General features: G+C 48.5%; 1 protein-coding gene across 1 annotated transcript in view; it reads left to right on the top strand.

Moving 5' to 3' along the window:
* LOC135895212 (alpha-2-macroglobulin-like) overlaps window positions 1-13,982 on the top strand; it is a 53,779-nt gene that overhangs the window by 18,731 nt on the left and 21,066 nt on the right. Inside the window, exons 12-23 of the mRNA XM_065423288.1 lie at window positions 183-410; window positions 793-856; window positions 1,837-1,979; window positions 2,422-2,571; window positions 3,061-3,231; window positions 4,195-4,288; window positions 5,838-5,961; window positions 6,619-6,847; window positions 7,982-8,108; window positions 8,696-8,817; window positions 12,998-13,049; window positions 13,643-13,726. Of these exons, the coding sequence (XP_065279360.1) occupies window positions 183-410; window positions 793-856; window positions 1,837-1,979; window positions 2,422-2,571; window positions 3,061-3,231; window positions 4,195-4,288; window positions 5,838-5,961; window positions 6,619-6,847; window positions 7,982-8,108; window positions 8,696-8,817; window positions 12,998-13,049; window positions 13,643-13,726 (1,588 nt within the window). The remainder of the gene's footprint in view (window positions 1-182; window positions 411-792; window positions 857-1,836; window positions 1,980-2,421; window positions 2,572-3,060; window positions 3,232-4,194; window positions 4,289-5,837; window positions 5,962-6,618; window positions 6,848-7,981; window positions 8,109-8,695; window positions 8,818-12,997; window positions 13,050-13,642; window positions 13,727-13,982) is intronic.

Genomic DNA, 13,982 nt, shown 5'->3' with positions numbered 1-13,982 from the left:
CTCTCCCTCTGGTTCTCCATCTCTCTCTCTCCACATGAGCATGGAAAATGCAGATCAATGCACTGTGCACTGAAAAATCTGCCAAGAACATGTTTTTAAAATTACCCACTTTTTCCTTCTGAAATGCTAGTAGACTTGTTACTCACTTTTTGATCTGATGTAAAAACGTTCTTCTTTATCAGGCAAACCATAAATCTGAACTGAACTGTTACGACACAGACTGGATCACCCCTGTGTATGGTAACACCTTTCACACAGCAACACGCTTTTACTCCCCGAGTAAGAGCTTTCTCAAAATCGAGCCCCTGTCTCAGACTTTAAGCTGCAGCTCCAATGAGATGGTCCGGGTGCACTACATCCTGAATCCAGAGGCTGTGGGGGAGCAGAAGGAAATCGTCTTTTACTATGTGGTAAGCCCGGACCTAGTGACCTCTACCTCCGTACACATGACACAGCACTGGAGGCCAGACACCCATATATGTCGCAGGTCACCAAACTGCCCTGAGGCCAGGTTCTCTTGACCTTGACATTTACATGTAAAAGCCAGTGAAGGAAATGCAGAACTGGCCAGCCAGTGGATGGTTTCTGCAGGGAGAGAGAATTTCTGACTTGGTCGAGGTCCCGGTAAACTCCAGTCTGGGTCTGGGACTCTGTATGGCTCTGCGGGATTTTCTGCTCCTTCCCCACAGGAAGGCATCAGTATAGACACCCCCCACCCCCAGCATTCCCCCATGAGCATCCCCCACCTCCCACCAGGACCCCTGTAACAGGAGTGTTTCTTCTTCCTGGCAGGTGATGGCCAAAGGAGGCATCGTGAGGGCAGGCACCGAGGTGCATCCCGTGGGGGATGGAGAACGTGAGTAGAGCTGTGTGAATAACTGATTTCCCGGTTCCCTGGCCGAACCAGAAACCTCCAAAAACAATTGTTTGGGGGCGACTGAACCATTTCACTTTTGAGCTGCTTTAATCTTTTTAAATAGAATTGAAGGGAAATTGTAAATGAGGAGTTGTTTTGAATTGAAAAATGGAACCTTCCATTTAGGAAATGTCGAAACAAAACCTTCTGATTTGTTGCCGATTTTTTTCCTGACCAAAACCATTTGGTGAATTTCACACAAATTTGTGAAATGTTTTGCTTGATCCGAGTCTACGTTTTTCGACAACAAAAAATCATCTGAAAAATTTTGGCCTGTTCTCATTGTGAGCTCTCCTCACCCCTTTCTCTGTCTGTCCTGGGAGGCTGAGCTGCTGTGTCTGAAGGAGGTGCCGAGAACAGCGCCCTTCTCTCCTCTTCACTTTCTCTCTTTCCTTCTTGTCTCACTAGTCATGGTCTCTCTCTCCCTTTGACACACATACAGTTCCCCTGACCGATTTCATTTCATTAATGGCAGTCTGAAGGATCCCCAGTTTGAATGATTCAGGCTGGCTGGGCAAATTCCACCTTGAGGAGCAGAAGTATGGAATCCCACCCCCTCTGCAGCTCTGTGAGCACAACCCTCTGCACAGAGCCACTGTACAACATGCACTTCTTTCCTCGCCTTCATTATTGCATGGGCAGGGGGGTCCTGCACTGATGGAGGACAGTGCTAGACTCTAGCTGATATGGATTTAGGGGACATGCTGAGATCCACCAAACCCATCTCACCTGAACATCCTGCACCGGGTGTCTGCAGTAAGAGTCAAAGGCCTCAACTATGCGCCAAAACTCTTACCCTTGGATAGCGAATTTTTCAGGGTGGCTGATGTTGCAGCCATAATGAGGGAGCCTAGGGAAATGTGTGGCCCTGGAGCTGATTCTCTATAGCTTAGCTCCCGCCCCCTGTCTCTGTTTGCCAGATATCCAGGTATTTGAGCTGAGGCTCCCCGTGAGGCCTGATATCGCCCCCCTGGCCCGGGTACTCGTATACACCACTTTACCCAGCGGGGACGTTATCGCCAATTCCGAAGATTTCAAGATTGAAAACTGCTTTGCCAATAAGGTGAGCATCCGATTTCTATAACTCACATTCACCCCATGGACAATGGCCCACCTGTGGAACCTGGAATTGAAAATTTCAAGGAAGACTCAGGAAATGTTCAATGGCTCCATGAGCCCATCGGGCACTGACCATGGATCAGTAAATGAATATGAGAGATGAATGCACATCAGGAGTAATTTGCATAGGCAGAATTATAAGGGTGGAAGCAGAACTGACGTATAGGGGGCACTGCTGGTCATGTTTGAATTGCATTGGTCAGGGCTGAGGGGCATTGGCAGAGCTGTGTGGGGAACCCAGGACTGGAATAGCGGGGGCTGCAGGGCAGAGTTCAGGGGCATTGACAGAGCTGTGTGCGGCGGTTCCAGGACTGGGCTGTGCTGCGAGGCAGAGTGTGAAGGTACCTGGAGAAGAAGCTCCTCTAACTCCTTTCCTGGCGTTGCAGGTTGACTTGCATTTCTCTCCGGACGAGGGCCTCCCTGCCTCCGACACTCACCTCCGGATCGGAGCCTCCCCGGGCTCCCTGTGCGCCGTCCGTGCTGTGGACAAGAGCGTCCTCCTCATGAAGCCTGAAGCCGAGCTCTCGCCCAGCTCTGTAAGTGCCAGCCTGGCCCAGTGATCAACGGGTGCAAGAGCTGGTCTTGTCTGGAAAGTGCCGAGAATCACTCGTGAGAGCTAGGGCAGAGCAGTCTGTCTGTTATTGTAGGGTCCCTCATCAGCACAGGGGCTGTGCCCACTGCATGATCTATGTAGGGCCCTCATGAAAACTATTGCTGCACCCAGTGGTTTATAGTTCTGGGGCCACTTGTGAGGACACAACCACACATACTGATTTATTACTGGAGGGCCACTGGTGAGCACTGGTCAGCACACACTGGGTTATTATGGAAAAGTCAGTGCTGAGCCTTGGAGTCAGACATTCTGCTCTGTTACTGTAGAGTTTGTTATTGTAGGGTCACCCTTGGTAACTGGGATTGCACACACGGGTGTGTTAGTTTAAAGCTGTCTGTGATCACTAGGGTGGCACACGCTGGTTTATTATTAATGGGCCTATGGTCACTGACATCAAGGCATGTCCCCGCAGGTGTATGATTTGCTCCCAGTGAAGGAGATCAGGGGTTATAATTACCGAGAGCACCATTTGGAGGAAGAAGACGATAACGCTTGTGTGAAACTCGACAACGTCATTATAAACGGATTCATCTATGGACCCATTTCTCCTGACGGTGAAGGGGATGCCTACAATGTTCTCAAGGTGAGCGCTACGTCTCCCTTTAGTGTGTGAAATCGCTGTTAGTTCAGAAGATTTCCCCACCATGTTCTTGGGTGAACAAACTCCTGTCATATCCCATAGGTGCTGTCTGAGCACACTTAGCTGGGTGCTCGTTAGCCAGCACATTCGAGGTAATAACTAAAGCTGGGCCAGGAAACCCCAGATGGGAACCCCCCAGCATTGAGGATTGAATGCCTCTCTCAACCACTGAACTCTAGAGGTTTCCCATCACTAATTTAAACATGACAAGGAGACATTCTAACAGCTGGGGCACAGAAATAGAGCCCAGAAATGGGCGACTCAGTCTCTGCAGCCATTTTGTCAAAGAGATCCTGTCCCACACACTCTCTATCCCATCTATGTAGGTCTCTGTGAAGTGCCAGTCTCCATTTTATCTACACACGCACACGCACAGATGTGCGGAGTGCCGCTCTGAGCCAGCACCCAGGGTAATTACCCAGCCCCAGCTAGTGAGGGTTTGGTGTCCTGCGGGATTTCAGGTTTGTTCCCAGTGGGACTTGCTCCCAAATCACCCAAACCCCAGCACACCTGACAATGACTGTTAGGCATCTCAGCAGAGAGGCAGGGGATGGACTGGGCCAGAGAGACTGAACTCCCTCCAGGGCAGGGCCGAGGCAAGCCAGCAGGGGCTGAGTGCACGGCGCAAGCTTGCACTGCTCATGCCTCTGATGAACCTGCTCTGAGGACACACAGGATGTCCGTCTCCAGCTGCTGGTCCAGCGCCTTTCACTGACACAGACCTCACCCTTGGCTTCCCGCCAGCCACACTAGCATTGACGTCTCAGGCCTTAGTATCTGCTCTTGCAATGACCCATCCCTGCACTGTGATAAGCCCGTCACATCCCGATCCAGTCCAGACGGCACGTTTATCTCCCTACGTATGGTTTACTTTACCACATGGCTGTCTGGGTTATCTTTTTACAGGAGATGGGTTTAAAAGTCTTCACCAGCACCAAGGTCCATAAGCCCAGACTCTGCATGGAGAGAATGTACAGTAGAACATATGTACCAGTGGCTGGTAATGGCAGTAAAAGAACTTGCTTTGTTTTACCCTGCTTATACCCCCCGTTAGGTGCGTTTCCTGCTCCCCTCCCTTTCACCCTCTCCTCTGCATGGAAATTAGACCAATTGGACCAGACTCTGTTCTCAGCTATGCTGGCCAAAATCCACTAACATCAGTCCTGAAATAGGAATCTGGTCCATTTCCACTTGCTTGCTCACCTACCTGCTTGCTCCACCTGCTTGCTAACCTTCCACCAGCTAAGGAAATATGCACTGTTGTAACTACACTGATGCAGTGGCACCTTGCATCCCCTAATGTAGATTTGCTGCACTGGCAAAAAACAGCTGCTAAATCTTGTTGACTTTGGTTGCAGCTCTCTCAACCTGGAATAGGACAATTTCCACTTCCAGGTTTTCACCTTCCAGCAAGTGCTAGAGAAAAAAACTAAGCAGAAAGAGAGCCAGGTTCAATGGGGAGGGAGTGTGAACCCAGGGGGAGAGTTTAGGATTGGGAAGCAGGAAATCTGTACTCCATTCTCAGCTCTCCCATCAACTTGTTGGATGAATCATTTCACTTCTTTGTGCCTTAATATTCCTATCTGTAAAAGGGGACTAATTATACTTACACAGCCTTGTGAAGAGCTCTGAGATTGGATGGCTAAATAATAGTGTTAATTATGCTCTCAGTTAACTAGTGAAAATGAAGAGTAACCAGATCAGATTACTGACCCTCTAATCCAATGTCCCCATTCCTACTGTAGAACATCAGACTACTGGTCTGTATATGGCAGTGTCCTGCCTCCTGACCATATTGGATCAGCACTGTCGTCTTTCTAGCGCAAGGTCCCTCTTCAGACAGTGGCCAATGGTGGCTGCTTCAGAGGAAGGTGGAAAACCTCTGTATTACACCTCACTGTGCTATGGGGCAAATTTCTTCCTGATCTATGGCTGGATATCAGCTTATGCCCTGAAGCACGAGGACTGATATCCCGGATCATCTGAATCCTAGCTGGTGTCACTAGTGTTGCTGCTACTCTTAGTCGTATACAGACACAGGATTTTTTTCTGTGAAACTCACTGAACTATTTGCATCTATAACGGCTTGGGGCAGTGAGTTCCACAGGTTAATTCCATTTGAAGTGGATATAGGCAGGGCTCTGAGGGCTGCTTCAATGCAGTTATTATGTCTGGGCTTCCCATATGCTCCATGATTGGTGGAGTTGGAATAAACATGTTCATCCATCCATACCACCCCTATAAGAAGTGCAGAAGTCTTTAGAAAACAGACAGTGCTGAGCTCATAATAGGGCAACAGAGATGTTTTTTCAATGGCTTCTAAAGAAATTCAGAAAAGACAGCTGATGACATTGGGAGAGTGGGGTGGGGAAGGGAGTGATTGGTTGCAAGCAGAGATAGGTTTAAGTTTGGGTCTGAATTTGAAAAGAGGGGGTTTCAAATCTAGGGTTTAGAATCCAATCTGTCACTAGCTGGAAACAAAGTGCCATGATATAGAATGGGGTCTAACATATCACCTTTCTCTCCCTTACCTCCTCCAACATCTAAAGCGAGGCTCTCATATGATGCAGATACCTTAGTTGGTGGCATGATGGAAAACCTCATTCATGGCCCAGTGGAGACCATCCGGAAGTATTTCCCTGAGACGTGGATTTGGGATTTAGTTCCAGTGAAGTAAGTGATGTTTAAGGGATGTGGTGAGTGTGGTCAACTGGGTTACACAGACTCTCAGAAGAAGTTGCTCAGACACCATGAGATGTGCTTATATCCTTCTGTGATAGATGGAGTATCTTTTGTAGATAGGCTAGAGAGAGACAAGCATGAGGGATAGATGGGCAGGTAGAGGAAAGACAGGAAGTAAGTTAACTAGTTCTACTAATACACCACAGCGACTCCTTCTCCTCTCAGTAACTGGGAGACAATTGTGTGGATCTCAATGGACAATCCCCTGTTGTGTGTGTGTGTTTGTTTGTGTGTGTCGGAGGGAGGTGTAATTTCTTTTTGGTCCCAGCTCTGGAGCAGAAGTCGCTATTAGCTATGCATCTCATCCTTTTCTGTATCCGTGTGTCTGAGGGATTTTCTGTTCACCGTGGAACCCCACCCCCAGTCTTGTTATTTGGATGATTCTTCTGTGGAGCTGGATGTAGGATAGGATGGGAGGAAGTGTTCTGCGGTGAGCCTACAATAACCAACCAGCATGCACACCCCCAGTGCTCCCAAGGCAGTTACAAAAGGGGGGGGGGGTTCATTCAGGATGTTGTGAGGGACACAGTTGTTTCCCCCAAAGCTAGGAAAGCTCCCCCCATCTCCTTGTTCTTGTTTTGTCACCAGGTCTGTCGGAAGTGCTGATTTGGCCGTGACCATCCCCGACACCATCACAGAATGGAAAGCCAACGCGTTCTGCACTTCAAGTGACACTGGCTTTGGCCTGTCCCCAACCGTGTCCCTCAGAGCCTTCCAGCCCTTCTTCGTGGAGCTCACCCTGCCCTACTCTGTGGTGCGCGGCGAGGCTTTCACACTAAGGGCCACTGTCTTCAACTACCTGACCCGCTGCATCAGGGTAAGGGACACTCGCAGCTTTGCTCAGCAGGGGCCAGGGAGGAGACCACATGGGCCAGTTGCAACATGGCTTCCCATCCAAGGGAGGCAGCTGATTGGCCCCTAGGAAAGTGTCTTATTACAGTGGAAAGCAATGGGTGATGGAAAGGAAGAATCCGATTGGCTCCTAGGTGTGTGTTACTATAGAGGTACAGAGTGGGCGTTATGAAAGAAGGAATCTGTTTGGCTGACAAAGGTTTGCGAGCTGCAGATATACCTGACACCAACTTCCTGTGTGGCTGAAGGCAGCTGGCCTTAGACCTCCTGTGCCTATCTCATGACCCCATGGTAAGCAAGGTACCTGGGGTGACCACACACTGTGCATCACCCCTTACTCTAGTGGAGACTCCAGGCTTCCTGGAATGGACACATGTGCTTGGCCTTTGGCCTCATGCCGCACAACACCCCCAGCTGCACTATAGCCGCTGGGAAACTCGCTGGCCTGTTGCATCCATGGAAACGGCACTGACTCTTTAGCCCCACTAGCCTACAGTGTATTCCTGCTCCAGCACAAGGGACTGGAGGGGACTCAGGAAGGGGGTCCCTGCAAAATTGTGGTGACTTTTCTCTCAGCTTTTATTTAAATGGGTTTCATTCTAGATAAAGTGAAGCGGGAACAAGCTTTACAGTGTTAAGGGCCCCCAAGGCCCTCTCATCCGCTTCCCCATCCCTTTCCTGCCCTTTGCTACGCTCACTGATGGTCCCCAATTCTGTTCACTCTCAGCTATTCCCAGATAGCCCCGCGCCCCCCACTGCCAGCACTTCCCCTCCTCCCCCAACAAGACACCAGAGGGCTCTCAGACTCATACCAAGGTGGTAAATTTGGAGTCACCACTTTGTCTTTATTCCCACAACTGGTCCCGGGTCCCTCAGGCCCTGCAATCACCTGTTTCTTCAGAGCCATGCACCCAACTCTCTGCCCATCCTCAGTCTCCTGCACCTCCCCAAACCTCGGTACCCCTCAGCTTTCCCCACCTCAATCCCTGCCCCACCAAATCCCTGTGGCCCCCAAACTCCCTGCCCCCTCTCCTCCCCTGCACTGTCCCATCTCCATTTACCCCCAAACCCTTCGAACCCGTCTCTGTACAATTGACAGGTCAGCATCTCACTGGCTCCATCTGATGACTTCCGGGCTACCCCTGTGGAGAAGGAAGAAGAATCTTATTGTCTCTGTGTGAACGGTCGGAAAACAATGTCTTGGACTGTGACCCCAAAATCTCTGGGTAAGGGACCTGGCAACTCCAAAATCTCGGATCAGGAACTAATGGATGGCTCCAAAACCTCTGTGAAAGGGACCAAGTGGCACTGAAATTTCTGGATAAGATTTCTGGTGGCTCCAAGGAGGAAGGCTGGCCTTGTGGCTGAGGCACTGGACTGGACTCAGGAGACCTGGACTCAGTGTCCAGCTCTTGGGCAAGTCAGTGTCCCTGTGCCTCACTTTCCCCATCTGACTACTGCGATGGGGGCCATATAAATACCTGGATTGACAGACTGGTTGGGTCTGAAATTTCTGGAAAAGGAAGATGATGGCTCTAACACTATGCAGGGGTCTGGGCGGCAGAATCTGAAGAAATGACCCTGCACTCCCCTCCTCTCCATCTTGCCCAGCCCCATTCGATGTAGCCATTGGAACCGAGGGGTTGGAACTAAGGCTGCCGCAGAGCTGTGCTAAAGTGCTAACCTACATGTGACTTGAGCTCTGCCCTCTTTAGAGAGGTTTCCATGTAATCAAAGCAGAACACCAAGCGAATGACACTGAAACCTCTGTAGCTGCAGTGCCTGGCAGAACACTTATCCTCCTTTGTTTCAGGTAATGTGGATTTCTCAGTGAGCGCTGAGGCCCTGAAGACAGATCTGCCCTGCGGGAACGAGGTAGTGGAGACCCTGGACAAAGGGCGGAAGGACACGGTGATCAAACAGCTGTTAGTGGAGGTAGGTGGGCGGTTTGGTCTCTGTGGTGTAGAGAAGCCATGATAACTTACTGCTGTGTAGTGACAACTGATATAATGCTGCAGGTCTTCTTGGTTTTATAGGGAAGCCATAATGACTTAATATGATCTCAGCAATAACACGTTCTCTAATGCTGTAAAGGGAAGCAGCGATAAGTCACTATATTAGCCAGTATAAACTGTAATACTGCATAACTTCTTACAGAAAAATACTGGTATCTTGTTACACCGTGTGATTGAAATAATAAGCAAAGCCATGTCTTTTGGGACAGTAACCATGACTTTTAGGTTTTGTCCATAACAAGTCATGGGATCGAGCCCTCAGCAGTGTAGATTGGCATAGTGCCATTACATTCAGTGCAGCTCTGCAGATTTACATTAGCTGTGGACGTGGATCGTGGTCCTTGTAAATCGAGCTGTGCAAATCACTGGTTTTTTTGGTTTGCTGCCAACTGAAAAATCAAAAAAAGAATCGTTTTGGGTCAACCCAAATGAAAATGTTTCAGGGTTTTTTGATGAACCAAAATGGACAAAAAAAATGTAGTTTTAAGTCCAACAAAAAGTTTGATAACGACCTGACATGAATCATACTGTTGTTTTTTCAAATTGTTTTACTTTTTTTCAACATAAAATTAAACTAAAATTTTAAAAAGTAATATTGAATTGAAAAATCAAAATATTTTGTTTAGAAAATGTCAAAACAAAATGTTTTGATTTTTTTAACTGAAACAATTTGGTGAATTTAGCACAAATGTGAGAAATGTTTTTGTCAATCCGAATCTGCATTTTACAGCGAAAAACAAGCTTTTCCAAAAAAATTCTCCCAGATCTACTTGTAAACCCTGCCGGCCCATTCCCAAACAGGACACTTCCAGGAACTGTAACAAATCTTGTGCTGTATGTGACCAGTGTAGTGGAATATGGGACAGTGCCTTCATTTTAAAACATTTGTGAATGATTAGTAAATTATCATTATTTATTTTAAATCATTTGATTGCAAACAATTAAAAAGTGCTCAAGGTAATGTGAGCCAATGATTTTTTTGCATATTTTTCTATAAATGTTTGTCTCTTACAGTATTTTGTGATGAGGAACCCCTGGCTTTTCCCCTTGTTTTTTTTTTTTTTTTTGACATGACACCCAGCCAGCATAAACAATATCTCATAATATAAAGCTCCATAGCTATTCTATGTAATAGGGAAGTAGTGATAACTTGTTACATGTCTGATCAGAGCAATATCACGTGATAGAGGTGGCCACTCCTGTCTCCATTATAGGAAAGCACTAATCATTTTTAAATTGTGTGATGTAAGCAGTAACACATGATCTAATACTGCAGCTCCTCTCTGAGTTACAGAAATGCATCCCACCTTTTTCAGTAAGGCAAAGATATGATTCACATTATTGTATCAACCCAGAAAAAACAACTCTGTAAGCTTCAAGGTAAGAATGAGTCCTGTGGCCAGTCCTGGGTGCCACACTTTAGGAAAAACATGAGCAAACTGGAGTGAGGACAGCAACAAAAATGATAAGAGGTTTAGAAAACCTGATCTATATGGAAAGGTTGAAAGAATTGGGCATGTTTAATCTAGAGAAGGCTGAGGGGGAACAAGATAACAATCTTCAAATATATTACTCTTGGGAGAATTCTGCATCATGTCGTCTGCAGATTTCTTTGGTTCCCCACATAAAAATGACTTCTGAGGGGAAGCAAAGGGAAGTGCAGTCACTCCCCTGTCCCTTGCGGCCTGGAGCAGCTGGAGGAGACACGGTGGGGGGCAGGGAGGACTGGGCGGGCAGGTGAGCGAGCAAGTGAATGAATGAGAGAGACTCTGTCCCTCTGGCTTGCCATTGTGACAGGCCTGGCGTGGAGGCACAGGGCTCTGGGGTGTTTGGAAGAAGGCATGAGGCAGGCTCTGTCCCCTGAGGCAGAGCATAATGTAGCAGCCTGCCTGCTTAGTTGTTCCCATTCTTAGTGAATTCCCCCAGGAGCATAAAACAGGTGTAAAAGTTTTAAGGCTCCTTTACATTGCCAGAGTGGTGTAAAGAAGCCCTATTGTAAATGACGGTATGGCCTTATAAATGCTTATGGTGCTTGAGTGATTAGAACTGGTCTAAATTTTTGGACTGAAACATTTTCCTATCAAAATGTACATCATTAACTGTTTACTTCTGACCTTTCTGGAGAGGGACAGTAGCCAATATAAACTATAAGTTTGATTCCCCAGCCCTCACTTGCTCTTCAGTTCCCTATGATGTAATATGAACCTATGGCTGCATATAACATTGTTATATCTTGACTAATAACTAGAAATAAAGGGTCAAGCCTAGCTACATTACTATTAGACAAAGAGGATTTGGGGATTTCCTCCAATGATCCCTACTTCTATTCTCCATCCATTGTATTGTAGTTTAAATAAATTACCAAAATAATTGAAACCGGTGTGATTATATTGCGTTATTTTGACACATAAAATATGTCGAATTTAAATATATTGTATGTAGAATTTTTAAAGTTTTGGTGCAGAATTCGCCCAGGAATAATATGTGCTAGAAAGAGAATGGTGATCAATTGTTTTCCATGTCCACCAAGGACAAGAAGTAATTGGCTTAGATTGCTGCAAGGGAGATTTAGGTGAGATATTAGGAAAAACTTTCTAACTATAAGGGTGGTTAAGCACTGGCACAACCGTGGCATAGCTAACATGGGACATTTGGGTGGGCCCCGACTTTGGGTGGGCGGGCAATGACGCGGAAGAGGGGGAGCAGGAGGGATCGAGGTCCCACCTCCCCCCTACCTCCTCCAACTGGCCTTGCGGGGGGCGATGGATGCTCTGGCCAGGGGCCCCCAGAGGTCTCACATGCGCACCCAGCTCTGGAAGGAGATGCTACTCTCCAGCGCTCACAGCTCCCGGCACCCATCCCGTCCCACAGCCCCATGCCGGGCGAAGCTCCTTGAGATGGCACGGCAGGCCGACCTTTTTTGAGGATCTCCTCTGCCACCGCCGAGCCACCCACTCACCCGCCCGCCCTCCTCCTGCTGCTGCACGGCACGTGCATCTGGCACTCCGCTGCTGTGCCACTGCTGTCCCTCTCCCTCCAGCTGGCCGGAGCTGTGTGTAATGCATCCAGCATGCAGGGTCCTCCAGGTCTGGGTGGAGCTAGTGCTAGGGCTGGAGCAGAGCCGGGGCTAGGGGGTGGACCTGGATGCTAAGTGGGTGAAGAAAGAGAGGGAAAGCCCAATTTTCACACTTGGCTACTATTTACCACCTGGCAAAAGTTGGAAAACAATTATAAATAGGGGGAAAACCGACTATTCTCAGAAGACAATTTGCAGGGGAGGGGTGTGTTCCAAAAACTAAAAATGTTTTGACTAAACCCTCTTTTTTAACAACATTTAGTTCCTGCGTTTTAGTCAAAATTGTTTTGGTCATCTCAATAAATAACAGGGCTTCTTCTTTAGTTCAAGCCATGGGGGTCTGGGCCTTTGGAGCAGGAGGAGCTGAGTTCTATCCCTACTGTAGCCCTACAGGACTAATCGGCCACAGTGTGTAATGGTGAATTTCTAGGTGGCCCTGCAGTCACTACAATATGTCATTTCAGGGCACTGAGCGCTTTGGCCCTGACCCAGCAAAGCTTGCTTTACTTTAGGCACATGACTTGTCCCATTGACCTCAAACAGGCTTAAAGTTAAACACTTGGCAGGATTGAGCCCCTACATCCCTTCATTAGCATCACAGCATATTATCAGCACCAGCACATGGTGTAAAGCTGGAAGTTCTCTCTGCGTAACAAGGAAAGTCCACATTTTACGGTGTGCTAGCAGCAACTAATCACCCATGGTAGAACACTGCAATATCCTCCCCTGGGGAGTGAGGAGGCAATAACTTGTTAGTAGCCGATTTCCATCTATTATCTGCTGGCTTCATGAGAATTATTATTACATGAGAATTTGCAAGTCTCCCTCTTTCTCTGATTCATGCCCTGCTCTTCTTTCTTTCTTTCTTTCTTTCTTTCTTTCTTTCTTTTCCCCAGCATTTTCTTCTCCCCATCTCTCTCCATCACCCCTGCCCAGACGTTTCTGCCACCAGGTGCTCAATGTCTCTGCAGGTTCTCACCTTTCTCATTTTCCTTCCTCTTCCCTTTTCCTCCCCAACCCGAAGCCTGAAGGGCTTGAGAAGGAAACGACCTACAACTTCCTGCTCTGTGCAGCTGGTAAGAGTCCCACCCCTCCTGACCTGCCTCTGCAAAGGGAAGGGTGGAAACCCTGGGTGTCCGAGGGGAAGAGCTAACTAGAAGCAGTAATATGGAACTGAGAAAGTGGGACACCTCCAGCTGGATAACGAGGAAACGTTTCCTAACACTGAAGGGCTGGAATGGCCCCCAAGGGAAGGGCTGGAAGCATAGGTCTTAGGGAACGGTTCCTGGGGGGATGGGCTAGATGGGATTTAATGGGGCTTTCCCCTTCTTGCACTCTCTGATTCCATGGAGTGAAATTACAAACTGGAAGGTGCCAGGGAAAGAGCGGGAGACTGCAGTTCCCTTGTCTCACCAGGTGGTGGCACCTCGCTTCATGTGGAGGGTTGGGGTGAGAGGTGAGGGGATCCACACCTGAGAGGGGAGTTGGGGATGCGTGGGGGGTTCACTATAAAGCTATGGAGGAATGGAGCTGCTAAAGGCTGGGAGCCCCTGTGCAGTGCCAGGGGAAAGACAGCAGCAGGGGCAGTGTCCTAGCTCCTGTGCTGGGGCCTGGTCACTGCTACACGGGGGGATTTTACTACAATCCCATCTATGTCACTTTTCCCCAGGAAAGACAGCGCCGCAGCCAATGTCCCTGAAGCTCCCAGAGAACGTGGTGCAGGGCTCGGCCAGAGCCTATTTCTCAGTGCTGGGTAAGTGAGGCAGTCCGAAGACCCCGGCTTTGGGTGCTGTTGCCGTCCCTTCCCCGTGCCTGACGTTAGTGGTCTTTCCACCCGTTCCACTCCTCACCCCGTTGTGCACCCGTCACAGCCCCTCCATTTATCCCCCAGCTGCCCACTGCTGCAGTCTCTTGCTAGCACTTCACCCCTTTTTCTCTCTCCTTCCCCCGTCTCTGCCTCTGGGCCCACGTCCCTAGCTATTCGTCCAGCCTAGTGCTCCCATCTGTCC

The sequence above is a fragment of the Emys orbicularis genome, chromosome 1, assembly GCF_028017835.1.
Source record: "Emys orbicularis isolate rEmyOrb1 chromosome 1, rEmyOrb1.hap1, whole genome shotgun sequence".
Taxonomy (NCBI): Eukaryota; Metazoa; Chordata; order Testudines; family Emydidae; genus Emys; species Emys orbicularis.
Note: the sequence above shows the minus strand (reverse complement) of the source record. Positions and strands in the feature narration are given on the sequence as shown.